Source organism: Xenopus laevis, chromosome 1L (genome assembly GCF_017654675.1).
Source record: "Xenopus laevis strain J_2021 chromosome 1L, Xenopus_laevis_v10.1, whole genome shotgun sequence".
NCBI classification, from domain to species: Eukaryota; Metazoa; Chordata; class Amphibia; order Anura; family Pipidae; genus Xenopus; species Xenopus laevis.
The window spans coordinates 176,726,574-176,753,494 of record NC_054371.1 but is presented as its reverse complement, the minus strand read 5'-3'; the positions used below and the strand labels follow the sequence as shown (position 1 = coordinate 176,753,494).

At 38.3% G+C, this 26,921-nt stretch overlaps 2 protein-coding genes across 7 annotated transcripts in view; one reads left to right on the top strand and one right to left on the bottom strand.

Annotated features, from left to right (window-relative positions):
* Positions 1 to 2,862, top strand: part of hvcn1.L (hydrogen voltage gated channel 1 L homeolog) — a 12,025-nt gene extending 9,163 nt beyond the window's left edge. For 4 of the 6 annotated variants that reach the window (XM_018249116.2, XM_018249091.2, XM_018249123.2 and 1 more), the window contains one exon: positions 924 to 1,057. In XM_018249116.2, coding sequence (XP_018104605.1) covers positions 924 to 986 — 63 coding nt within the window. In that variant the 3' untranslated portion in view covers positions 987 to 1,057. 6 annotated transcript variants of the gene reach the window in all.
* On the bottom strand, positions 1,088 to 26,921 carry tctn1.L (tectonic family member 1 L homeolog). Its single transcript, XM_018263419.2, has 16 exons — positions 26,590 to 26,921; positions 25,464 to 25,784; positions 23,145 to 23,265; positions 20,907 to 21,025; positions 18,872 to 19,014; positions 16,519 to 16,606; positions 15,906 to 16,012; positions 15,438 to 15,458; positions 14,409 to 14,534; positions 11,989 to 12,114; positions 10,139 to 10,221; positions 8,805 to 8,945; positions 6,628 to 6,790; positions 6,333 to 6,455; positions 4,264 to 4,417; positions 1,088 to 1,277 (listed from the first exon to the last, which is right to left on the bottom strand). Exons 1-15 carry the CDS (start codon positions 26,825 to 26,827, stop codon positions 4,274 to 4,276), a joined length of 2,064 nt encoding a protein of 687 aa, XP_018118908.1. The 5' UTR covers positions 26,828 to 26,921; the 3' UTR covers positions 1,088 to 1,277; positions 4,264 to 4,273.

Sequence of the window (26,921 nt, the reverse complement as noted above, 5' to 3'; positions counted from 1 at the left end):
AATACAGAATAAGCAAAGAAAGGGAATGACTTACTCGTATAAAAGGAAATCACAAGCATTAAAACAGTGTTCTTCTTTTCTGTCTCTTCAACATATATTAGAGAAAGTTACTATTGCAATGTTTATCATTAGAAGAAAAAAGGAATGCTTGTGTATATACAGTACGTATATTATTTTTAAGGGTTAGCTTTAGGGACTATATATCCTATGCACGCTCAAAAGTATTTTATTCAATCAAGTTAGCTAATCTTGAATGTCACTAAAGGAGAAATATTTGTGTTTTGCTGAATAGAAAATTAGTACATATAAAAGATGAAAATAGATTATGGGGCAGATTTACTAAGGGTCGAATTTCGAAGTTAAAAAAACTTCGAAATTCGACCCTCGAATTAAAATCCTTCGACTTGGAATATTGAAGACAAAGGATTTTTAGCGTATTAGATCGATCGAACAGAAATTGGTTTGATCGAACGATTAAATAGTTATAATCGAACGATTCGGAATATTTTTAGCGATCGATCGAAGGATTTCTATTAGATGTGCAAAGACCTAGAAAAGTGCTGTGGAAGGTCCCCATAGGCTAACATTGCACTTCGGTAGCTTTAACTTGGCAAAGTATTTTTTTAAAGTTGAAGTTTTTTTTAAAGAGACAGTACTTCGATTATCGAATGGTCGAATATTGGAACGATTTGTACTTCGAATCGAAGCCGAAGTAAATTCAAAGTCGTAGTATCCTATTCGATGGTTGAAGTATCCAAAAAATTACTTAGATCCAAACTTTTTTAAACTTCGAAAATTCACTCGAGCTTAGTAAATCTGCCCCTAAGTGAACAAAACAACACATTTTAGTTTTCCTAGGAAGGATAGTATCTTTGCTATTGTTACATTCTTCCTCTCAGTGTTATCTTTTACTCTAATTTCAGGAACAAGAGATTGGCAGACTTCACAAGTTACTGCAGGAGCACAACGTATTTCCTGCTTCCTAAGATACGACTGTTTCCTCGGCTCTAGATGCAGCAATAGCATTTGCTTTTGGGACCTTACAGTTTGTTTTATGAATACAATGTGTTAAGTGTTAAACCATAGATATCAATAATCATCTTTATTACAAAAGTAGATAAATACAATTGATTTTTACACATTTACAGAAGTTTAAAAAAAACAAACAAACTTTACCCACGTCCAACCAAAAATGTGAATCGTATAAATATCAGTCCAGTGTTTCGGGTTTTGGTAGACGCTTCAGATACCGTGAGCCAAATGTACTCTGAAGTCAACTGTGGGGGTTAAAAAAAAGAAAAAGTATTCAAACCTGCATTTACATTTAATAAGCTTGTTGCAATGGCATTATATATGTATGAGGTTAGTGGCTCATAGGGCTGTTTCAGTTGTTCAGGGTCTCAAACACATAATGAAAACATCCCTCCATGGATTTACATTACAAACTTATGTCACATACGTAGAAGTGCTTGTAGGGTCATTGCAACGTAAGTCTATGAAGACTGTTTCAAGTGCTTCAATTAATCAGTTTGGGCTGCTTAAAATGCAACTACCGATAACAGTCTCATGTGCCATTGCCCTAAAGCAGTGATCCCCAACCAGTAGCTCGTAAGCAACATGTTGATCTCCAACCCCTTGGATGTTGCTCCCAGTGGCCTCAAAGCAGGTGCTTATTTTTTGAATTCGAGGATTGGAGGCAAGTTTTGGTTGTTTAAAAACCAGGTTTCCTGCCAAACAGAGCCTCAATGTAGGTTGACATTCCACATAGGGACTAAATGGCCAATCACAGCACTTATATGGCACCCCAAGAACATTTTTCATTCTATCATTGCTCCCCAACTCCTTTTACTTCTGAATGTTGCTCACGGATTCAAAAGGTTGGGGATCCTGCCCTAATAGTAAGGAGGGTCATATAGGCATATAGGGTCACTCCTTAAATAACACCAACAAATGAAAGTGTTTTAAAGTAATGAAAATATCATGTAGTGTTGCCCTGTACTGGTAAAACTTATCTGTTTGCTTCAGAAACACTACTATAGTTCATATAAACAATCTGCTGAGTAGCAATGGTGGAAATTGAAAAAAGTCTATATGGCATAGGTTAAATAGTGGATAACAGATATTACCATTAAGTTCTACAGAGCTTATCTGCTGTGTAACCTGAGCCTTTTCTCCCTTGAATAGCTGCCCCCATTGCTACACAGCAGCTTATTTATATAATCAATAGTAGTGTTTCTGAGGCAAACACAGCAGATTTATCAGTGCAGGGCAACACAGCATTATATTTTTATTACTTTAAAACACATAATTTTTTGATGTTACAGTTCCTTTAAACCAGATTCTTATAGAGGGACAGCTTCCATAACAAAATGACAACAAAATGGCATAAGACTAGTGCCCCATGGGGTTGGTACTCGTCCTGTGAGAGCTGTTTTGCTGGCAACCGCTTGTTAGAATAGGCATTTTTGCACTGAACATCCACTCAATGTGTGTGCACCTAGGCCAATGTAGTGCCTTTCTGTGCAGTCACAGGAGCAACTGAAGCCAGTGAATTGTCTCATTAAATATAAGCTGAGAATCAGCCCTGTGTGGCATTAGCTTTAGGCTTTTCCTAAATTACTTCTAGAGGCCAGATTTCCCAGTACATTCACTTTCCCTCCACAGAATCTACAAAGGGTCATTCTATATTAGATTGTTCTGTTTACTTTGTTTCCTGCATATACCTGTTAGCACATCAATGCATGATTTTAAATGTTTGCAATTTCCAAATTGTATTGTGTTCTTAACCATTTTGTTTGCCTTGTTTGTTATTTAGTTCTATGAAAAAGTTGAAACTTTATTAAATAATACATTTTAAAAATTTACAGTAGAAGGGGGATACTTTCTGAAACATTAAAATACACTAGGCATGTAAATAATTCTTCCCCCTGCTTAATATTGCTGACAGGCATTAGAGAGTCTTTCCCTCTTTCCCCACAGACAATTATTCCTACAATTATTCCTCAATATATTTATACATCCCTTTGTAATATATCCCTCTTGTTGTTTTAAATAAGAAGCAGACCAAGCAGTTTGCATTGGTCTGCAGCATACATTTTAGGACATCTGCACCCTATAAACGTGTCCTCCAAGTTTTCCATGCCTATTCTCTCCCCTGCTCATTCTTTATCAGTTCCCAGCACTATGATCTCCTCTGTAAGTGCACCGGCCTCCTCTATCCTCCCACTCCCTTGGGTTCTCATATTATATCTATAGCTCCCGGCCCATTTCACACTACAAGGACTGCTGATTATGTACAGACAGGGGCGTTTCTGCCATGGGGCAAGGTGAGTCGCTCCAGGTAACTTAAAGAGACGATTTTCCGGTTATTAAACTGGGAATTCGGTAGTGCAGAGAGCTCCTGGTAACTTAAAGAGCCGATTTTCCAGTTATTAAACCGAGAATTCAGTAGCGTAGAGAGCACAGTGTAGCTCTCTGTGCTAGCGATGCAGCCTCCATCAGACCCCCGTCAGCGATTTGAAGGTAAGCAGGAGGGGGGCGGCATTCCGAACGCCAACGGCATAAATATCTGAAGCGCGCCTGGGTACAGAAGAGACTTAAGCACTAAGGGTGCATGGCAGGAAGTGTTCTGAGAATTGATGGAGAAGGGTTGTGCATGGAGAGAAGAGAGCAGAGTGCTGAAAAATTATGAAGAATGCGAGGACAGGAAAAAACAAACAGAGTTTTGTAGATGTGCATGGAAAACCTGCATGCCTGAGCTCCAATAGTTTGATTTGCCTATGGAGGACAATTATTAGGTTAGAGGAAGTCCTAAAATTAACACCACATGGGTCAACACAATTATGTTTTCCCCCACTGACACATATAAGATTACAATAAGGCGGGTATGTGGGCTTGTTGTCACTCTATGGTGATACAACATGATGGTGAAATGGGTCATTAATTGGACTGGTGGTCACTGTAACTTGATTTTAATACTGTGGCTTCTCATATAAAAGCAACGGTATAACAGGTTAAGCAGGGGGTATATTCCTGCACAGTCATGTAATACTAATGTAGTCCCAGAAGTAGAGTTACAGGAGGAAAACTGTGTGCCAGTTGAAACTTACAAGGAGGCAAAAAGCTTATCTGGAAACCTGGGATAGAATATATTAAAAGCTTTTGGAATTGTTTCTGTCGGAATAGACATTTGATCTTAATGTATAATTATTTATAGAACAGAAAAATATCAGAAGTGAAACTAACTCCCAACTAATACGTTACCTGACTAATTTTATACAAAAGGCCGGAAGAAATCAAAGGGCAGCGTAGCATCAATGGTTGGTGGAGCTCTGTAACCAGGTTGTGCAGACGCAGACACGTCGAGGAAGGTGACGGAGGTAGAGATCTGCACATTTCCACTTCCTGAATTAGTGTTCTGTGAAGAAAAGACAAGCTTATGTGATATGGTAATTAATAGTGTTATGTTGTTAGCATGTTATTAGACGGGCCATGCACAAAATGCTACTGAGGCAAGATGCAAATATAACCTCCTCACACGTTGCAATTGTGAGCACTAGAGCAAAAGAGTTACAAATGGGAAGAAGGCGAGAGCAATGTTGGTGATTGGTGATCTTCCAGGATCCTGAACTAGGGCTAAGCAAGAAGCACGTGTCTCTTTTGCCTACTCCTAGTTCTGGCCCTGTTAATAATCACACTACACTATAGTAAAATAAATTCAAAAGACATAACTGTTTCACATATTCGGGACTCTCATCCAGTTTCAATAAAAATGTAATGTTTGTGATTTCCGTTGCACAGTTTTAAATAGCAATTGATCCAAAGTTGGTATTGTGAACACTAACATTAACAAAGTTATCCAAATGATCTAAAGCGGCTTTATAGTTTCATATGAAAAACATTCAATCGTTTGCATCCTGAGCAGAGAAAGAAACAGCAATGTGAGGATAGGTCTTCATACATGACTGCAATTTCCAGACTTCCCAACCTGTGCATGTATGACTGCTGTAGCGTTTCTTAAATTCTGGGGCTGGCCTCTGCAGAGGGACCAAAGAAGGGACTGAGGGGCCAGACATGAAACAAGCTGGTCATACTAAGGTAGTTTGGCTACTTTCAGTCATACTGCCCGACTGTCTGTGAATTGATGCCAGGTCATACTGTGGCTGGTTAAGCTTTGAATGGCAACCTTTAGGGTGGAGACGGATCAGTTGCTGTTGTAGATGTTTCCAGAACTACGCCAGGGCATGGCCACCAATGAGGGTACATGGTCACAGACAGAAAATCACAATATACGGGTCTCTGAAGGGGCTTGTGGGGGAGTGGGAGAGTTTAAAGTATAAGTCAACCCCAAAAATATTTTTTTGACTAATAAAAGAAAACCTAATTCTAAGCAACTTTCCTCTATACATTCATTACAAGTTTTGTATGATTTTTAAGTTATTTGTATATGCATTGCTTTTGAAAGCAGTGTGTGTCTACCCCTGCCTATTCTCTGCCCTGGTGGCTCAGACTGTTGATACAATGTTGCAAAAGTCTTAGTCCCCTAGCAAAGAAAGGTCTGGTAATCAACTTCCTTGTCTTACATTGTATCAATAGTCTGAGCCACCAGGGCAGAGAATAGAAAGGGACAAACACTGCTTTCAATAGCAATACATATACTAATAACGTAAAAACCATAGAAAATGTGTAATGGATGTATAATGGAAAGTTGCTTAGAATTGTGTTTTCTTTTATTAGGCAAAAAATATTTTTGGGGTTAACTTATCCTTTTAGCATAACTGGGTAGTGGCCGGGAAAATGTGCTTGGGACATTTTTTTGATTCAAGCCCCATATTACTAGCTGGCAGGGCTCACTACCAAGGGTACCTAGATGACTAAAAGGCAATTAATTGCCCTCCCCCCAGGGAATGGGGAATGGCAGCCCCTGCTGCAAGATGACTGTTTATCTGTACAACCAAAAGGTAGTGATTAAAACCAGAAACTCAAAAGGCAACATTTTTATATTTTTATGACTAGCCATTCTTCAATGTCCGACAAGGCATTAGGGGTCATTTACTAAGTGCCGTGTAGGGTTCAAAGTGCAAAAAACTGTGCAATCTGGTATGTTTTACCCATTTTACTTTGTGCACCAAGTATGGAGTGATGAACCAGCGTCAGCCAGACCCCAAACACAAGTGCTTTCAGAATGAGTGTGCTTTTGTGCCCCTTAGTGCTACCATTTTAGGATAACATTAACTTCATAGGTACTGAATTAAAGTGCAGAATATTAGTCCTTTATTTATGTTTAGAAATTAATAATGGTTTTGTGCAAAGCAGTGGCAAATAGTACATACCTGGACAAAAGCATACGTTATCTTTTCCATAACATTAACAATCTGAGCCTGAGGATTTACCAGGGATCCATATTTAGTCCATCTCACTTCTAGGTCTAATGAAACTGGGATTTTGCAATCAGCCTAAGGAAATAAAAAATATTATGCCGCAGTTTTAAAGCATTTAAATTATATTTATTTATTAGACATCCTGATTTGACATCTCAGCTCCTCAGCTACAAGGTTATAAATCATTAAATTGACTCTGAGTGCAAACAACATGTTTGGTGCATTAACAGGGAGTAAGGAAAGTTACCGTTGCGCTTTGTGGTAATGTAGAAGTGACAACAGTAATTGGTACCCAGTCCAACACATTCTGTGGCTGAGAATTCCCAAAGGAAGCCACATACTCTGGAAACTGTTGCCCTCTCAGTACATTCAGGATAGCAGCTGCTGCAACTTGACATGGTACAGGATATCTGAGAAAATAATCATATAAGTACAATTATTCAGTAGTCTGTACTGTAAAGCAGTATATCTATGAATCTATGCATCTATTGTCACATATAACTTGCAGTACAGTGTGGGACCGGTTATCTAGAATGCTTGGACCTGAGGTTTTCCAGATAAGGGGTCTTTCCATAATTTGGACCTCCATACATCAAGGGGCCGATTCACTAACTTCGAGTGAAGGATTCGAAGGTAAAAAACTTCGAATTTCGACCATCGAATGGGCTACTTCGACCTTCGACTATGACTTCGAATCGAAGGATTCGTAGTAAAAATCGTTCGACTATTCGACCATTCGATAGTCGAAGTACTGTCTCTTTAAAAAAAACTTCGACCCCCTAGTTCGCCATCTAAAAGCTACCGAAGTCAATGTTAGCCTATGGGGAACGTCCCCATAGGCTTGGCTAACTTTTTTTGATCGAAGGATATTCCTTCGATCGTTGGATTAAAATCCTTCGAATTGTTCGATTCAAAGGATTTTATCGTTCGTTCGAAGGAATTATCCTTCGATCGTTCGATCGAACTATCTGCGCTAAATCCTTCGACTTCGATATTCTAAATCGAAGGATTTTAATTCCTAGTTGAATATCGAGGGTTAATTAACCCTCGATATTCGACCCTTAGTGAATCGGCCCCTAAGGGTCGAATTGAAAATTCGAATTTTTGTTATGGTCAAAACTGTCAAATTCGACTAGGAAATTATTCAAACTCGATTTTTAAGTTTTTTTTAAAAAATGTAATTGGATTTTTGAGATTTATCATACTCTGGCCCTTTAAGAATTCCAATTTGACTATTCACCACCTAAAACCTGCCGAATTACTGTATAAGTCAATAGGAGAGGTCCAGCGACCAATTTGGTGATGTTTGTAGCCTTTCTGACATTCGAGATTTTTTACCGGAGAAATTCGATTGAAGTTTTTGGATCGGTAAAACTCGTTTTAACAATCTGATTTTTTTTTTTTTTTAATAAGTTTGCCCCAATTGAATTTTGAATTCAATTGAATTTAAAGGAGTTTAAAAAAAATCTCACATGAATTTGAAATTAGACCCTTGATAAATGTGCCTCTAAGTCTACTAAAAAATCATGTAAACATTAAATAAACCCAACAGGCTGGTTTTGCCTCCAATAAGGATTAATTGTATCTTAGTTTGAATCAAGTACAAGCTACTGTTTTATTATTACACAGAAATCATTTTTAAAACATGAATTATTTCATTGTAATGGAGTCTAAGGGAGATGGACTTTCCAGAATTCTGAGCTTTCCGTATAACGTATGCTAGACCTGTATAGGAAGGTACTGTACCATTCCCACATGCTCTGTATATTAAAAATAAATCTAAACCAAACCTGCAAAAATACAATTTTATTATAACACAGAGTATAACCACAGATCAGTAACCACACAGATAGCGGTGACATGAAACAACCTGCTGATAACTCATGTGCAAATCCTTCATCGTTCACTTGCTTTACTGTTGCATATGAATTTGCTACATTTTCAGTGACTTTTATTGAGGCTTACCTGATGTATCCGAAAGTGGGTGTTTTAAATAAAAGAGAGTGTCACGGTGTTTTGTGCAAAGACCTCTTGCACCTGTGTTATTGCAAGCCCAGTTTGCATGCGTTGTATATACACAGCTTTATTTGTATCAATCATATTCTTTCCCCAGGTCTTTGTGTGTATTACAGGTAAAAGATTGTGAGCTGATAGCAAACTTGGCATAATCAAAACTGAACAGTTTTTTTTTGTTCTGCTCTTAAACATATACTTAGAGATGTTTGCACAATATGTCCACTAATTTGCTTGGGTAACTCAGGCTGATCTTGTTGTTGACTCAAGCAACAATAGCTTCTGACTCAGGCTGAAGGAGCTCAGTTAGCAGCTTACTCATTCATCCAAACTGCAGCACATTTATTCCTTTAATCATATCAAAATCATATCATGTTTATTGCACTTCTGTTATTATACCGCCATACTTACTGCAGCTTACAGCCTGACACCATGTTGTACCCAAATAGCACTGTTGCCCTGTTGCCTTCCTCTGTCAGACAATTTTGGGCAGCGGAGCTCCTTAGAATAGTTAGCTGGGCAAACCTGTTTGTGCTCTGAATAATGCCTGATTTATAAAACTGTTAAGAAAAAGATAAATTATGTAATATAAAGAGGACTACCTGCATTCAGATAACCCTATGTATTTTAACAACAGACAAAGCTCTGCTCTATGACTTGTGATTAGTGCCTAATGGAAATTAATAAATGATTGGAGACAACTACATCTATGGATGGATTTCTAATTGGGTTGAGTAAGTATGATGCAGAGAGTGACATTCTGGGACAATTTGCAATTGGTTTTCATTAGGGATGCACCGAATCCAGGATTCGGTCTCTTTCAGCAGGATTCAGATTTGATCCTTGTGCCTGGCCGAACCAAATTTGCATATGTAAATTAGGGGCTGGCAGGGAAATCACATGACTTTTCGTCACAAAAGAAGATTTTTTTCCACTTTTTCCTTTCCTGCCCCTAATTTGCATATGAAATTCGGCTTCAGTTCGGTATTCGCCCGAATCTTTCACCAAGGATTCGGCCAAATAGTGGATTCGGTGCATCCCTAGTTTTCATTTATTATTATTTGTGGTTTTTGAGTTGTTTAGCTTTTTATTCAGCAGTTCTCCAGTTTGCTATTTCAGCAATCTGATTGCTAGGGTCCAAATTACCCTAGCAACCATGCACTGATGTGAATTAGAGACTGACTAGAAAGAGGAGTAATAAAAAGTAACAATAACAATACATTTGTAGCCTTACAGAGCTTTTGTTTTTAGATGGGGTCATTGACCCCCATTTGAAAGCTGGAAAGAGTCAGAAGAAGACAAATAATTCAAAAGTTAATTCAAAAGTTGCTTTGAAATAGGCATTCTATTTCATACTTTAAAGGGGTGGTTCACCTTTGAACTAACCTTTAGTATGATGCAGAGAATGGTATTGTGAGACAAACTTGCAATTTGTTGTTATTTTTTATTATTGCAGTTTCAGCAATATGGTTGCTAGGGTCCACATTACCATAGCAACCATGCATTGATTGGATTACGAGACTGGAATATAAATAGGAGAAGGGTAAAACCAAAAGAGAAGTAATTAAAAGTAGCAATAACAATACATTTGTAGCCTTACAAAACTTGTTTTTTAGATGGGGTCAGCGACCCCTAACTAAAAGCTTGAAAGACTCAGAAGTCATACACTGATATAGTCCTATACAGCCTGTTATGTGATGTGCATGCATGTTCAGAAAAGTAGTTGTGCAACAAGAAAAGGATATTGTGGCTCCTTAAAGCCAGCAACGACTGGTAATCCAACAACATAGCCAGGGTTCCCACTGAGAGGAGATGGGAACGTTCCGTCCTGTAATCAATAAAACTATTTCAAAACCAGGTTTGGATGGATTCAGAGAGAACCTTTTATTACTAGAACACTGCCTTGCCTCATAAATGACTCTCCTTAATTTCTCCACTAATGAGTGTATTCGTCACTAATGAGTGTGTTCGTCACTAATGAGTGTGTTCGTCACTAATGAGTGTGTTCGTCACTAATGAGTGTGTTCGTCACTAATGAGTGTGTTCGTCACTAATGAGTGTATTCGTCACTAATGAGTGTATTCGTCACTAATGAGTGTGTTCGCATCGTGTGTGTGACCAGTGAAAATGGCCTTGTGCAAGCAGCAGCAGTTACTATGTTAGGTTAATGATTTCTGAGGGATGGGGAAAAAAACAAGTACTGAATTCCAATTAATCAACAATTATCTTGTATGTAAAGACAAGTATGGTTGCAGCACAGTTTCCATTTGGTCCAAGTAAGATATAGTCCAAGGTTCAGTTGTATGATGTCCAAATACACGGCTATAAAACAGATTAAACTGGTAGTAATTAATTAATCTATACAGCCCTACTATCAGTAACTATTTCCTCTACTATCCTCCGGAATGTTTTAATTCAGTTTTTGGCAAATTTTGATATGGGATAAGTGTACTTTACTTGGACACAGAATTCAGGCATTAGCCAAGTACAGTTATGGGACTTATTATCCAGAATTTGTGAGAACCGGGGCTTTCCCAGATAACGGATCTTTCTGTAATTTGGATCTTCATGCTTAAGGGTTCAAAAGCACATGGGAAGATTCCCGAACTGCCTTTCCCCTGCCTGCACTATAATAAGAAAATGCCAGCGCCAATGCACTTGCGACACATCGATTTTTGAATACGCCCAAAGTTTCCTTAAGAGGCAACTTCGGGCGACTTTGGAAATCGAAGCGCCGCGGGTCGCCAGGCGACTAAATCTCCCCGAATCTGCCCCTGTGCTTAAGCCCTTAAGTCTACTAGAAAATCATGTAAACATTAAATAAACCCAATAGGCTGGTTTTGCTTCCAATAAGTATTCATTATATCTTAGTTTGGATCATGTAGATGTATGGGACCCGTTATCCAGAATGCTCAGGACCTGGGGTTTTCCAGATAATGGATGGTTCCACAATTTGGATCTTCATACTTTAAATCTGTTTAAAAAAACATTTAAACATTAAATAAAACCAAATAGGCTGGTTTTGCTTCCAACAAGGATTAATTATATCTTAGTTTGGATCAAGTACAAGCTACTGTTTTATTATTACAGAGAAAAGGGAAATCTTTTTTTTTTAAAATTGAGATTGTTTAGATATAATGGAGTCTATGGGTGACGGCCTTTTCGTAATTCGGAGCTTCCTGAATAACTGGTTTCAGGATAACGGATCCCATACCTGTACAAGATACTGTTTTATTATTACAGAGAAAAAGGAAATCATTTGTAATAATTCGGATTATTTGGATAAAATGATGTCTGTGGTAGATGACCTTTCAGTAATTTAGAGCTTTCTGGATAACGGGTATCTGGATAACAGATCCCATACCTGTACTGTTAAACAGGGGGCAGGCACCTCTTGTAAGAAGCAACTGCTTAACGTGGCCAATAGAAATTTCTCCAGAAAGAGGTTCCACAAAATGCCGTTACTCAGGTGCAAATAAAATCCAAAAATATAAAGAGAAAAAAGAAGTTAAAATTGTAGTTTCATCTCAAGGAAATAAGAAACTTTCTATAAATTCTATACAGATACTGTAGAAAGCAAGGGAGCAAAACAAACCTGAACAAAAGAAACTTTAAAATTCTGCTGAACTGGTCCCAGAGTGGAGTCAATTACTCCCAATGTAAGAAAAGCATTTACAGCTGTTATTTCTCCTAGTTCTGTGTATAGGATCTGGTAACTCCCCTGAAAGGCAAACATTAGAATTTCATTTTATTTGTCCTACAAGTAACCATTTCACAGCTATGGCAATCTTCTTGGTGCATAGTAAAACTGTAGCCTACTGATACTCCGGTCATGTTTTATATAGGGAGAAAACACTGAAGTAAACAGGGTCCTCTTACACCTCTTGTATTGGTTATAAATTGTATTTTTGTATGTAATCTGTATGTTCAGCCATTTATTTTACAGTGATGTAGAATATGTTGGCACTTAATAAAGAAGTGTTAATGGTAATAATTGAGTCTTGTGTATTAGAAGTGCTATTATGAAAAATACTACAACTTTTACGGACACCATTACCAACCAGTTATAGACTGTACAATAAAATGATTTAAGAATATCCTTGTGGTGTAACGCAATGATACTTTCACGTCTCTCTTAAGTTAAAATGTTAGTCTAACAGTTTTTCATGATAATTTTGCCCCTCGGGACCATGTAAATGTATGGCTTGGGAGAAGAAGCAATATATAAGTCTGCCATTTCCAACCTAATGCATATTCAGATATATTGATTTCAGCAGAATGTTCTATGTCATATTGAACTTTTTTTTGTCAAAATTCACATTTTTGGGTTAAATAAAACCTCAAATTTTTCAATGCTATTTTTTGAAATTTATTATACCCTGACCCAGGAAATAGCTCAAATCTGAAAATCCACCATGTAAAACCTGTCGAGGTTGTGTAGAAGTCAATGGCAGAGGTCCCTTGAACCATTTGAAGATGTTATTAGCCTTCATGATGTTAGGTTTTTTTTCAGAGGCTTTGCCTGAAAACTCGATCAATTCGAGGTTTCGGATTGTTAATTCCGATCTCGCTGATTCAAGTTTTTCCCATTCGAGTTTTTACTTAAATTATAAACCATGGTGGTGAGTTCATTCAAGGTAATATAAAACTCTAAAATTCTACCTTTGATAAATAACCCTCTAAATGTAGATACACCTTTCATAATTTCTAATGATTGGGCTTGGGGGCCTGTGTGTGTGAGATCTGATAGAAAACATGTATTTGCTGCCCTAAATATTCTTGGACTTCAGCTGAAAAGCTGATAAAGCAACAGTTTCATATATATATGTTGCTATGAGCTAAGGGCGCTCTTGGCGGTATGTTGGTGCTGGAACAAGAACCGTCCTTGACTTAAAAAAAGTAAAAGAAAATAAATAGAGTTAATGGATACAAGTACACACTATTTGTTGTTGTATCCAAAACATCTCATACAATTAAACAAAAAAATCAATAAGGGAAGCAACTACTGCCATGGAATTTGGCACCAGGGTGACTTTTAAAGCCCGCCAATGGAAACATCTCTCTACACCCCAGCTTCACAGGGTCCCCATGGCATCACAATTTCTTGGAAGTACAAATTTCATGTCATTAATTTGTGTAATATATGCTATATTTTTTACTGCTTTCATGGAAATGGCCAGTTTAGGTTGATGGCTCATTACTATTGTATAACAGAATAAGGGTGCAATTCGCTTTTTTCCCCAATGAATTGCCGTTGGTCTCTGATCTCCTTTTTGGAGCACTGTTACCTGGAGCCTCCCCCATGAATACAGTGCTGCCTGCATTAAGATGGCCATAGATGCAAAGATCCGATAGTACAAATCATCGTACGATCGGACTTTCCCATCTTCCAACCCGCAACTAACCATTCAGATCAAAGTCTTACCAGTCAGATTAGTTAAAGAACAGATCAGCAATGTTCTGCCCCTGACAGCAATCATACAATAGTTATGTCCAACCAAAGCTAGTGACAGTCTCCCACTGAAAATCGTATGATCGGCAATACACGCAGAGATATTATCGACAGCCGACAGAAATTTTCTAACCTGCCCGATCGACCAAACGACCGATCTCCGCCGGACGAAAAATGTCGGGACTCTCCACACACGGTTCTAAAATCGTACGAATCCTCGATTCGTATGATCAGATCTTTGCGTCTATGGCCAGCTTTAGGCTTCAATATATTCATGAGGAAAAGGCTAAGGAAGGCACATAGACAAAATCCCTCCCAACTTGTGTGTCATTCAGATGCTGAACTCTGCCCCTTGCAGTAGATTTTTTATCCAGCACAAAGTGCAGAGTGCACCTGAATGAACACTTAGCAATGTGCATTTAGTGCTCTTGAACTTCTGCTCAGGGTCTTAATAAATGTCCCTTTCTTTCACTGAGTGATCCTGTGGTATATGCTAAACATATTCAACAAGTCAGTAAGTGCTATTCTGAAGAATTAATTTTGGAATAAAAATATCAACTTACCCCCAAAACGACATCTTTACAAAGCCCTGTTGTATTGTCCAAAACGGGCACATAATTATCTATAACACTCGGGATAAAGATCCCATTGATAGACTTCTTTGTTAAGGACTGTACTGTGATATTAATCTGCAAAAAGATAATTATGCGAGTGTTATATTCTCAAGGTTGAGTAACAAGCATCATTACAGTAGGGCAATGTTTAGCAATTCTGCTTTGAAGCATTGGGTCCTAGGATCAATTCTTGCCAGAGCACTAAATGCATGGATTTGTATATTCTCCCCATATCTGGGTAGGTATCCTTTAGGCACAATTTTCTGGTTTCCTCCCACACTCAAAAATACACTTTGGTTTTTTTTATCAGTATAAATGTCTGTTATAGGGACCGTAGCTTGTAAGCTCCGCTTGGGCAAGGACTGTTGTGATTGATGTACAGTGCTATGGAATATGTTAGTGCTTCATAAATAATATGTTTATGCTTCATAAATAAAGCATACAATTGCAACTTCTTCTGAACCTGAGATAATCCATTAAAGGATAAGTAAGCCTTAAAGAAAAAAAAAACGTAACGACTCTAAAGAGCCCCCAGAATAACATACCCATCTCCCAACAGTCAATTGCATATCCATTCTAATTCACAAACAGCTCAACTGCAGCTCTTTCAGCGATTACCTAGTACAGTGTGAAATTCCACTGGCTTCACTTTTCTGAGCCTCTGCTTTAATGGAAATCAGGCTTGTGCAGCAGGCACCAAGAGAGAAGGAGAGCACATAACATAAAAGCATGGATCTTTACACTACACTAGCTGAAAGAGCTGCTTAGAAACAACATGAGAAAGAATTCTAGAAGATAGATATGTTATTCTAAGCACTATTTAGAGTTAAGAAAAAGGCTCTGACTTTAAAGCGTAATGTTCCCCTCTGTACGGTGACACAACACTCCTGGAGTCCTCCTTTATTACCAACTAATGTGTTTTTTAAAAAGCTATACATTTGCTTTCAATAGAATAATTTGAATCCATAAATGCCTTACCTCGTTTCCAGAATTTGGTGTCTGCAAAGGAAAAAAAAAAAAGAAGCATTTAAATGCAATATTAGGGTACTTGCATCCAAATACACTCCTGCACTTCCACTGGGCTGCCAATGTATCCATCATGCCACTTTTAGGGAACCCTGGAGACCCCGGGACTTGGCAGTAGCTCCAGAGTTTCCATACCATGTTGCATCAATAGGCCCACTACAGTTGTGACTGTAAATCAGATGCAATTGCCTTTTTAATAGCCCCGCTGGAATTGATGCAACTCTACTCTGAAAATGCTTTACGCAGCTTGCACCCAATTTTCATCCATTTTGCTGCATTGGGCAAATGCAACTCAGAGCTTGGCTGCAATTGCACTGTTATGGGACAGAACACTGCATTATGGGTAGAAAAATGGTGAATTGCATCCAAAATTATAATTTGCACACTGTACTTGCTAGAATCCCTGCATCCAGTACTTACAGCCAAAATCCTCACATTCGTGTAAGTGGCAAGAGTCAATGCAGGGACTGAACAATTGTTTTGTGGCACATTCCAACTACATGTGGAATCCTGGCTCACAAGGAAACCTACAAAGAAACAGAAAAAGATCATGTGAAAATAAGCCTGGAAAGTTTGTAGTCCAACAACTGCAATTTGAAGGCCTATGTTAATGGAATTTGTTCATTCAAGAACAGGCCTTGGCGAAATGTAAAACATAGGAAGGTGTTGGCATTTGTGTCTGGTAAAATCAAGCAGTGTTCTAAAGTATAAATGTACATGAAACAACAGGTTCAGGCCAGGACCAGAATAACCTTGGCCCACGGAGAAAACGCCAAGAATCTGCTCCTCTGCTGCTGCTATCCATATCGATGTGCCTGCACCTGGAAACATTGCCTCCACTCGAATGCAGGCACACGCAGCAGATTTCTGTGCAAAATGCAGTTTTTGGCAGATAGATAGCCAAAGGTGCAGCCACATTGATCAGGCAGAGGAGAGGATTCTTGGACTGCATTACTGTATTACTCCTCAGGCCGAGGTCCACTTGGGATGGAGACTAACCAATATGATCTCCACAGATATTAAGGATTCTTACCCACAGGGTTGCGATCTGTACATTCTTTAGTTCCAAGCGGAGCAGGAAGGGTTAGATATGCACCGGCAGTTAATATAGGAGATCCATACTGTTAAAAAAAGACAAATCTCTAAATAAACAGTTAGAATAAAAGTATTTAAGGTATACAGAATATAAATTCAGAGTGGGGTGATCCATCCTATAATATAGGGACTAATTCATCATCATGGACAAGCCCTGCTGGAAATGGTCTAAACACCTTGGTGTGGACAATAATACAAGCCTAAAGACACAGACCCATGTATACAAGTACACAAGCGTGCCATTTAGTAACATTATAAATCCTTTTTTCAGACACAATGTCCAAACATTCTATTCACTGCAGCAGAAATAGCCGATATAAGAATCTCAAGGGTCCACCTTAAACAAAACACAGGGTTTGTGTGGAACAAAAAGTCCCAGAGCATTTATACAAAAAAGCACATGCCTCACATCATCCAGTAGCAAATGCCACTTTGTGGACGTAGCCAAAGTTTCAGATGCAGAGTTATAATAAGAAATAGAAATATTCTGTTCTCCAAACTGGCAATTGCTTTATGCTTCTCATTCAACCTTGTTGGTATGAAAATTAGATCCCTACAACATGCAATCAGTCAGTGCTCGACAGACCAAAGTTTTGATTGGATAGTAAGTCTTAGTAAGTTTTACTGAACATGTCAATGATTATTTAATATTTGTGCTTTTGACAATAGCCCCAAGCATGATCTGTAACATTTTGGAAACATAAACAACACTATAAACTATGGGATTTTTTAAGTCAGATTTAACAGTGGGTGAAAGTTAGATTCCCCCAATTGTAAAAATCTCATAGGATTGAATAGAAAGTGGGTGTGTTTTTCTGCAGTGAGCTCTAATCTCACATTTTTATAAATCTGCCCCTAAATGCCAGTTCTCATACTGACCAACATAAAACAGTATTGTAAACAACTGACAATAATCCACTGCTCTATCCAGACATAAACATTTTATTTTCCGGTTACTTCATTTCTAAATTCTAAATTCAGACACCAATATCTGAAATTAAATGTAACACTGAACAGAATTCAGTGTGTTATATAGTACTTACACATAATCATAGATCCAGCAAAAATATCCTAACTATATAGGTGACTTGTAGTATAGGTATGGGAGCCATTATCCAGAAACCCAATATTCAGAAATCTCTGAATTACAGGAAGGCTATCTCCCAAAGAGTCAATTTTAATAAAATAATTCAAATATTAAAAAACTATTTTAAAAACAGAATCTTGTATTTGATCCCAAATAAGATGTAAATAATCATTTATGGAGGCAAAAGAATCCTATTGGGTTTAATTAATGTTTAAATGATTTTGAAAGACTCCTCATCTGGAAAACACCAGGTCCCGAGCATTTTGAAAAACAGGTCCCATACCTGTATGTGACACAGTCTGGAATGGATCATGTATTTCAATTCAAAATCGGGAGTCCATATAGTTATTCAGCCAGGCCCAAGGGACTCGCCCCAGTTCCAAAAGGCAATCAACTGCAGAAAAGTTTATATCAAAAACGATATAAGTCCCAAGGCCTCTTCAAGTAAAAAAATATTAATTTATTGTTATTCACATTAAAACAGTATCTAGTACATACTACCCCACATATCCCACCTTACGCGTTTCGCGCCCTCCGGCGCTTAGTCATAGGTGTATCGTTTTTGATATAAACTTTTCTGCAGTGGAATGGATCATGGTTGCATTAAGCAACAATTTTTCAGTTTTGGGGACATAGATATTCACTCAAGGGCAAAACATTACATGAAGAATCAATCTGGGCAGCAACTTAACATCATCATCAAGCATTTAGAACGTGCAAAATCTAAATGGGGAGCGTTATCCGACTGTATCTAATTATTTAAATTAAAAAAAAAAAACATAACTAAACCCGATTTTACCTTATTTATTAAAAAATGCAGGATTTATTCGGTTTGGGTAAAAACTCAAAATTAAGAGAAAACCTGAATTGGATGGTTTTTTTTTTTAGTTTTTGTCACAGAATCAGTTGATTTTTCCGCCCCCCCCCTAAAAGCCGGTATTTCTTCGATATTTGCACGAAAAGCCCAAAAGTTAGATTTTCTGGTTAATTCCAGCACAGAAGCTTCCAAATAGGATAGGGACCTCTCCTATTGGCTTATACATAAACTTAGCAGGTCGGATTTTCAGATTCTGACTTTTTGCAGCACAAGGCTTTAATAAATCTCGAAATATTTGAGTTTTTTTTTTTTAAAGTTTTAGCCCAACCAGATAAATTTGGAGTTTAGTAAATAACCCCCTAAATGTTTCTTTTCAATCATATTTACCTCATATCTTGTGGCAGAGGGAACAAACAAATTCTGTACGCCATTGGTTGTGCCAAATGATATTCTGCCATATTGTGCAAGCAAACTATCAAAGTTACTCACTGTTGGAACATCAGGAGTAATATAGGATAAGGCTGGTGGATCTGAAGAGGAATAAAAGCAAGCTGAAATAAATTAGGATTGCCTCTTGATGGGGTGCAAAGTATTATTGTTTGGTATCAAAGATTGAAATATTGAGCAGAAACCAGACAATTTGCTCTAACACAACACACTTACCGTATATACTCGCGTATAAGCCGAGTTTTTCAGCACCCAAAATGTGCTGAAAAACTCAACCTCGGCTTATACACGGGTCATACCGTAGATATGCCCAGCAGTGCGACCCCCTGTGACCCGGCCCCAGCAGGACTGTCTGTGACGCCGCCCGCCCATGGCCGCCACGTGGGTAGCGGCCGGCGCCGCCACGTGGCGGCCATGGGCGCCGCCATTTTGGGAGCGAACGCCGGCAGGGAAGGACGCGCCGCCCGGAGCTCCTGGACCTGCTCCGGGCGGGGTCACAGACAGTCCTGCTGGGGCCGGGTCACAGGGGGTCGCACTGCTGGGCATATCTACGGTATCTACGCCGGCAGGGAAGGACGCGCCGCCCGGAGAGTGGACACAGTGAACCGTCCTGCAGCTCTTTCACAGGGCCCCTGGCGGCCATTGTTAAAAGGTCCTAAAGCTTGATTCCAAGTTTGCCAGCAGCAGAGTGCTATCTGTGGAGCTGTACATGTACATATAAATTGCCTTGTCACTCCCCTTTCATTCTGTCATCATTACGCCAGGTACATAGGGCGGAGAACAATGCTGCCTGGCAAGTTCTTGCTGTTGTCAGATAGAAACATGCCAAGCTTGTGACTTATGGTGGGAGTCACAGGGAACTCCAACATTCAAATGTACTGGGTGCCAGTATGTGAGGTTCAATGGCTATTTATAACCTGGCCCACACTGATCCTTCTCAGGGTAAGCATATTTTTGCAGTGTCATGTTCCTGCTGATGGAATTATGGGGAGGCTCTTTTAAATAGTTTTAGATAGATTTCTATGCCATAAAACATGATTACACATTTACACATTCACATTTTGAAATCTGACATGGGGCCCCTAGGCTTATACACGAGTCAATACATTTTTCCAGTTTTCTTAGGTAAATTAGGTACCTCGGCTTATACACGGGTCGGCTTATACACGAGTATATACGGTACATGTTCCACCACATGTAACAGGAGTGAAAGATACACGGAAATGCATTTAGACCATGACAAATGAAAAGACCAACTGTTTCCTAAAACCTAATATTTGCTTGGCACGCTCAATGCTAGGTTTCCTGGGGACCCTGCTATGAAGGTCAGGGGTGTGCAGATTCAGGTTCATGGATTCCTCCAGCTCTGTAAAAATAAAAACATTTGGGGACCCAACAGGGTAAAACCTAATGGTTTTAAAAGAGTTTTTGACATTACAGGCATGGGATCCATTATCCAAAAAGCTCCCATAGACTCGATTTTTAATCAAGTAATTATTTTAAAAAATTATTTATTTTTCCTCTGTTGTAACAAAGCAGAATCTTGTACTTGATGGTAACTAAGCTGCAAGGCAAAGCAATCATATTGGGGTTATTTAATGTTTAAATGATTTTCAGCAGACTTAAGGTATGGTTTCCAAATAAAGGAAAGATTCCTTATCCGGAAAACCCCAGGTCCCAGAAGTTCTGGATGCCTGTATTAAAGGGGTTGTTCACAATTAAATTCATTAAATTAATTTCTAGTGTGATGCTTCTTGTGCAAACGCTTATCTGAAACAAAAATCGCAATAAGGAATAAACGCTTGAAATGGGAAATACAAGAGGCATCTACTAGAAATAGAAGCCCTCTAGTTGAAATCTGTTAGAAGAGCAGTGCAGAATTATATTTTTTCATAATAAATGTGACATATTCCTTTTAAAGGATTGTTTGTTCATACTTGCTTTCATTGGATAAATAAATAAAACAGGAACATACAGTTGGTTGCTTGGATGCAGAAAATACTTGGATTGATTCGCTCAACTGTGCTGACGACTCTTTTCGAGGCATTGATGGAGTACAGTACAGTTTCTTGTGTACATAACTGACTGTCTACTCTGGAGGGGAAAAAATGAAAAGACAGATAAAAACCAACTCGTTTATTTGGTCTGCCATATTCTAATCTTTTTGAGTTACAAAAAAGCAAACATGCTGCCTAGGACAACCACTAGTGTTGTTAAATGTCACCATTGCTTGGAAACACAGCAGTCAGTTTTTCAGAGCTGCCCATGTGACAAGTGTGCAAATGTTTCTCATAAGCAGCAGGTTTCCCAATGAAATTAAAATTGGTGGCTGCCAGCAGGTATTTCTCCATTTATAGACTGTGGCAATCAAAAACCCTATTTTCCATCAACTCTGATGCTGAAGCACGGGTGTATAGAAACTGAGCATACTAACTATATTCAGTAGTACAATAATAAAATTATTAGCTAGCATATGGCAATATCACTTTAATCAAGACTTGCTGGCAGAGATGGAGATATTCAAGTTGTTTCTGATTAGCTGACTTTTATCTGAGCTTGAGGCCTGCTATTAGCATTCTAAAAATGCAAAATATGTATTTTAGAAACCACTAAAAACAGAAAATTTATGTAAATTACAAAAGTACTCAGATAAGCACCCTGGGTAGGTTTACATAGATTTATTTTTTGGGATTAGATTGCCTTTAAAAAGGCTGTTCACATTTGCGTTAAATTTTAGTATGATGTGGAGAGTGATATTTTGAGACAATTTGCAATAGGTTTTCATTTTTTATTATTTGTGTTTTTATTCAGCAGCTCTTTAGTTTGCATTTTCAAAAATCTGGTTGCTAGTGTCCAAAATACCCTAGCAACCATGCACTTTTTAAAGGAGAAGGAAAGTAATTTTAAACTTGGAGGTGCCAAAAGTTAGGCACCCCCAAGTGATCGTATTTACTTACCTGACACTCTGAGCCGGTGCTCCTATCAGCAGAAAATTGCACCTGGGGTTATTCCAGCAAACACTACGGATCAATCCTCTTCCTGCCGATAGGAGCACTGGTCCGGGGTGTCAGGTAAGTAAATACATTCACTTGGGCGTGCCTAACATTTGGCACCCCCAAGTGTAAATGGCTTTCCTTCTCCTTTAAATAAGAGAATGGAATATGAACAGGATAGGGCTTGAATAGATTGATGAGTAATAAAAAGTAGCAATAACAATAAATTTGTTGTGTTACAGAGCATTTGTTTTTTAGATGGGGTCAGTGACCCCCATTTGAAAGCTGGAAAGAGTCAGAAGAACAAGGCAAGCAATTCAAATACTATGTAAAGAAATAATAAAGACCAATTTAAAAACTGTTTCTGTGGCATTCTATGAAATACTAAAAGTTAGCTTATAGGTGAACTGCCCTTTAAGTCTGCCTGGGTCCACAATGGTCTTGCTTCAGCTAACTAGTGAATCTGTACAACACCATTTGGAGGTCAACTAAGTGCTGAGTGAATACAATACTGCCATCTTGAGGTAAAAATGGAAAAAAAACTATGTGGTGGTGCACTTGGTGAATCGTGCTAAAAAGAATGCCTGTACTGTATCATGGTGCATCATGCAGTTACGTAGGGATATGATACAACTATGCAGGCAAGCCGTTTTTTGTTATTCAGTGGTAAATTTGGGCAGTGAGTTGGTAATTCACTACTCACTACTGCACAGATTTCCTCACATCACTCAAAGCCAGTAGGATTAATTTATCATAACTCAGTCTGCAAATATTGAGGCAAGGAAATGGGATTTATGCTGTATTAACAGGACATGATATATGGGTCACTTTAATGCACAGAGACAGTTCAGAAAACAGGAACTTGGTAGGCCCGGTGATGCATTACTATATCCATAGCTGTCCAACTAAAGACCATAACTAATGTGGACATTCAAGTTATATTTATAGCCCAGGCATGCCCAAAATCTCCACAAATAGCTATTTGTATGACATCAATATTTTATAACTGCAATTTAAGCTGAAAATGTCAAATAATTTGCTGGTGGCATTGAAAATCATGCTATATTAGATGATGACAACAAAAATTAATTAGTGAACACTAATTAACCTAAATGCCTGCATTAATTATCCCTTTCTATGGCACAGAGAATCCTATAGCCAGGAAATGTACAGTATCGGCATGTATAAATGGAAACAAAAGAACAATATCAGATACTTACGTGACAACAGGAATCGAACATCCAGAAAATAAACTGAAGTCAGAGGTAGTGCAGTCAGGGTCACAGCAACAGTTGACATCACACTGGCCCACAAGCAGGTCACAAACACAGAGACTAGCAACTTGATAAGAAAAAAAAAATCTGTTAAGATTATGGAAAAAACGGATATTTAATGTAACAAACATATCTTAAAGCAAATAATTGCTACTGCCTCTGCAGTAGACTCATATTTACTAGAAAGAAAACTAGTACAGTATCCGTTATCTGGAAACCAGTTATCCAGAAATTAGGGAAAGGCCATCTCCCATAGTCTCCATTTTATCCGTTTATCCTTTTTCTCTATAATAATAAAACAATACCTTGTACTTGATCCAAACTAAAGTATACTGTAATTAATCCTTATTGGAAGCAAAACCAGCCATTTGGGTTTATTTAATGTTTACATGATTTTATAGTAGACTTAAGGTATGAAGATCCAAATTACAGAAAGATCTGTTATCCGGAAAACCCCAGGTCCCAAGAATTCTGGATAACAGGTCCCATACCTGTACTGTACACAAAACCCTGATAGAGGAAACTATGTAAACATAAAATGCACCATTACAATGGCCCTTTCAACAAATCTGAAAGGACATTTCAGTTTTTAGCTTTTTATTAAGCAGCTCTCTAGTTTGCAGTTTCAGCAATCTGGTTGCTAGGATCCAAATTACCCTAGCAACCATGCTAGAAGAAAAAGGACAATAATTCAAAAACTATATATAAAAAAAAAAGTTGCTTAGAATTCAGCAAAAAAAATTTCAACCTAAATTTTTAATGTAAAAACAATACTTGGTTGGGATTTGGTTAGTGCCCCTTTATGACCACTGCCTCTGCTGGATTAGTTGTTACTCTACAGGCTCAGAAAATGCAGACCTTTATTATTTTTCTTTTTTAAAGCAATATACCATGATTAGAGTTTAACACATCTGAGGATGAATCTTACCTATAGAGTAATTTTATTATCTCGTACAAAAAGCTCTAAGCAGCTGCACAGCAGGCCTTATTTTTGTTTTCCATTAACTGAGATTAGATTGTATAATCTGCACCTCTCCAGTCTGGAAATGAAAAGGATTTATATGTGGTAAGTTGTATTAATATTAAGTATGATTTAGATCAGGTCCGAAACGGGATTCAAAATAAGCCAAAACAGCCCGCCACAAACACAATAGTCACTGTCTATTGCATCTTGTAGCAGGTCCTCTGTCAACTGCCAAGAGTCCACAGATTGCCAGTCTAGGCCTGATGGCCCTCTAAATAATTCTTTCTGTAAAGGACCATTGGCTTTTACAAAATATTAATGTTTTTCTTTTCTGCCCTCCTTGACATTCAAGTCTGACATGCCTGGTCTACATTGGTACATTTAATTTTAAGGTTGTTTTGCCACACATGGGGTTTTTAAACAGATAACTGACATGTTATCCAGAATGCTCTGGACCTGGGGTTTTCCACATAAGGGATCTTTGCGTAATTTGGTTCTCTATACCGTAGGTCTACTAAAAATAATTTAAACATTTATTAAACCAATAGAACTGTTTTACCTCCATTAAGTATTATTTTTTATCTTAACTGGGATGCAGTACAAGGTATTGTTTTCTCATTACAGAGAAAAAGGGAATCATTTTTGAAAAGGTAAATTACTTGATTAAAAATGAGACTTGGGACTCCTGTAATTTGGAGCTTTCTGGATAATGGGGTTCAAGATAACAGATCCCTGTATAAATATCTTAAATTACATAAGGCTGACAAAATATTCAGTATATATCTTGTTTTATTTATTCCACCAAACATTGCAAAGTATTAGTACGGTAAGTTTAAAATTTGGGGAGAGAGGGGGGATTTGCAGCTGCACCAACTTAACAGCTAATTGGATGTCAGTGCTAGGAACAATACAGTGGTAATATCAGCTGACATCTGGAAAATGTCATGGGAGCCCCAAGTTTTTAATCTGGCACAATGCAATATGTCAGCCTAACTGAATGTGTCAGCTCTCACATCATTTCCAGCAGAAAATCATTCAATGTAACTGCCACTGTAATGCTCCTAGAATTTGGATAACACTCTGGAATCTTCTGCCACTGGGAAAAGAGGCTGATAATTAATAGTAAATTGTTTATTCATATACATGATCTTGTTTGTGTAGCATTGTATATGATTAATATTGTTACATAAAAACAAGCTGTCGTGTGTAGCAACCTTTATGACAGGTTTCCACTAGAAAAATGACTGAAGGAAGTGATCATATCCAGGACAAAGTTGATGTCAGTGCTTTCTGTTACTTACCATTAGTGACTGGAGAGGGAAGAGCTCGAGCTCCTGGTTGGTCTGTGGAGCCAAAGCTTCTTGTTAACTCATTATCAACTGGAGAAGATTTAACGTCAATATCTATGACTTCGGAATCCTCAACTCCGCTAGGGTCCGTGCTGTTTTCAGTTGGTACAAGTCCCTCCAAGACTGGGATCTCAGGTGCTTCTGTATAGGCTGTCTCTGCAGGCATTTTGCTGGACAGGCATCCACTGATATCTGAAGCATTGCAGTCAGGGTCACAGCAGCAGTTGACATCACAGTGGGCAACCAGTAGGTCACAAACACAAAGCCTGTCAACTTAATAAAGCAAAACAAAAAATAGAGGTTACACTGGATTCTATGACTGAGAGCCCTACTCACACAAACAAAAATATTAGCCTTAGCCTTCCATATATAGAATTGGTCACTGAACACACAGTACCAGCCAAAAGAATATTATGAGGTAACTTTGAAAAAGATAACTGGGGGAATATTTCAAGCACTGTTGATTTAAGTTGGCCATAGACGCAAAGATAACCTCATATGTATCATTTTTGGACCGTGTGTGAAGTGTCCCGACATTTTTAATGCCATGGTGATCAGTCGTTCAGTCGACTGGACAGGTTAAAAGATTTATATTGGCTAACAATAATGTCTCTGCATGTATTGCTTATCTGACCATATTAGTGGGAGACAGTCACTATTATTTGTAACTTTCATACTTTTTATATCATAACTTTCATATGATTGCTGCCTGCAGTGCCTGTCAATTAATGACCCAAGCATCATTTGATTTGTTCTCTTTACTACTTTATATTAATTAATGAATGGTTAGTTGCCGGTTAAAAGATCCGTTCGTCCAACATCGGCTATAATCTGTACATCTATATCCAGCCATTATATACATACAGCTATTTCAATATGCAAATAAGAGTTCAGATTCCTCTCAGTTTTGGGTCAAATCATTTGAGATAGATTTGATGCATCCCTGCTAGATTATTACCCTTTTCATTAACAAAAAATGCATTAAAACAATCACCTAAAAGGTGATATTGTCTTGCAAGAAATGTCCAGAAATCTTCATTTATTCAAAAGTAAGGCAGGTCACCCCTAAGCTACTTACTATTGGTTGGGTCCAGAACCTCGGGTGTGTTTGTAGCCATAGGTAAACTCTCGCTGTCATTGGTCAGATTGTCTGTCACATGGTCAGGCAGCAGAGGACCCGCTGTAGTCTCCAAGGCCTCGGTCTTAGTCGGTTCGGTGTGCGCATTCTCTCTGGGGCTGTCGGTGACGAGGCTGTACGTTCCCAAAAGCAGGCAACTATAAAGCAGCGCAAGGCTGCAGCTCCCTAGGCAATTCATGGCGGGCACGCACGCCAACAGTTGCTGTAAACAACGCTAGCGCCTTGCGGGATCCAGGAAGTGACGTAGTGTGTATTCGTCACATAGCCTAGTT

Coding starts and splice junctions, on each gene's coding strand:
- tctn1.L (XM_018263419.2), bottom strand. CDS start 26,827: ATGAATTGCCTAGGGAGCTGCAGCCTTGCGCTGCTTTATAGTTGCCTG. Junction 23,266..25,463: donor TCCCTCTCCAGTCACTAATG/GTAAGTAACAGA, acceptor TTTCTTATCAAG/TTGCTAGTCTCTGTGTTTGT. Junction 4,418..6,332: donor TAACGTATGCTTTTGTCCAG/GTATGTACTATT, acceptor TTTTCTTCACAG/AACACTAATTCAGGAAGTGG.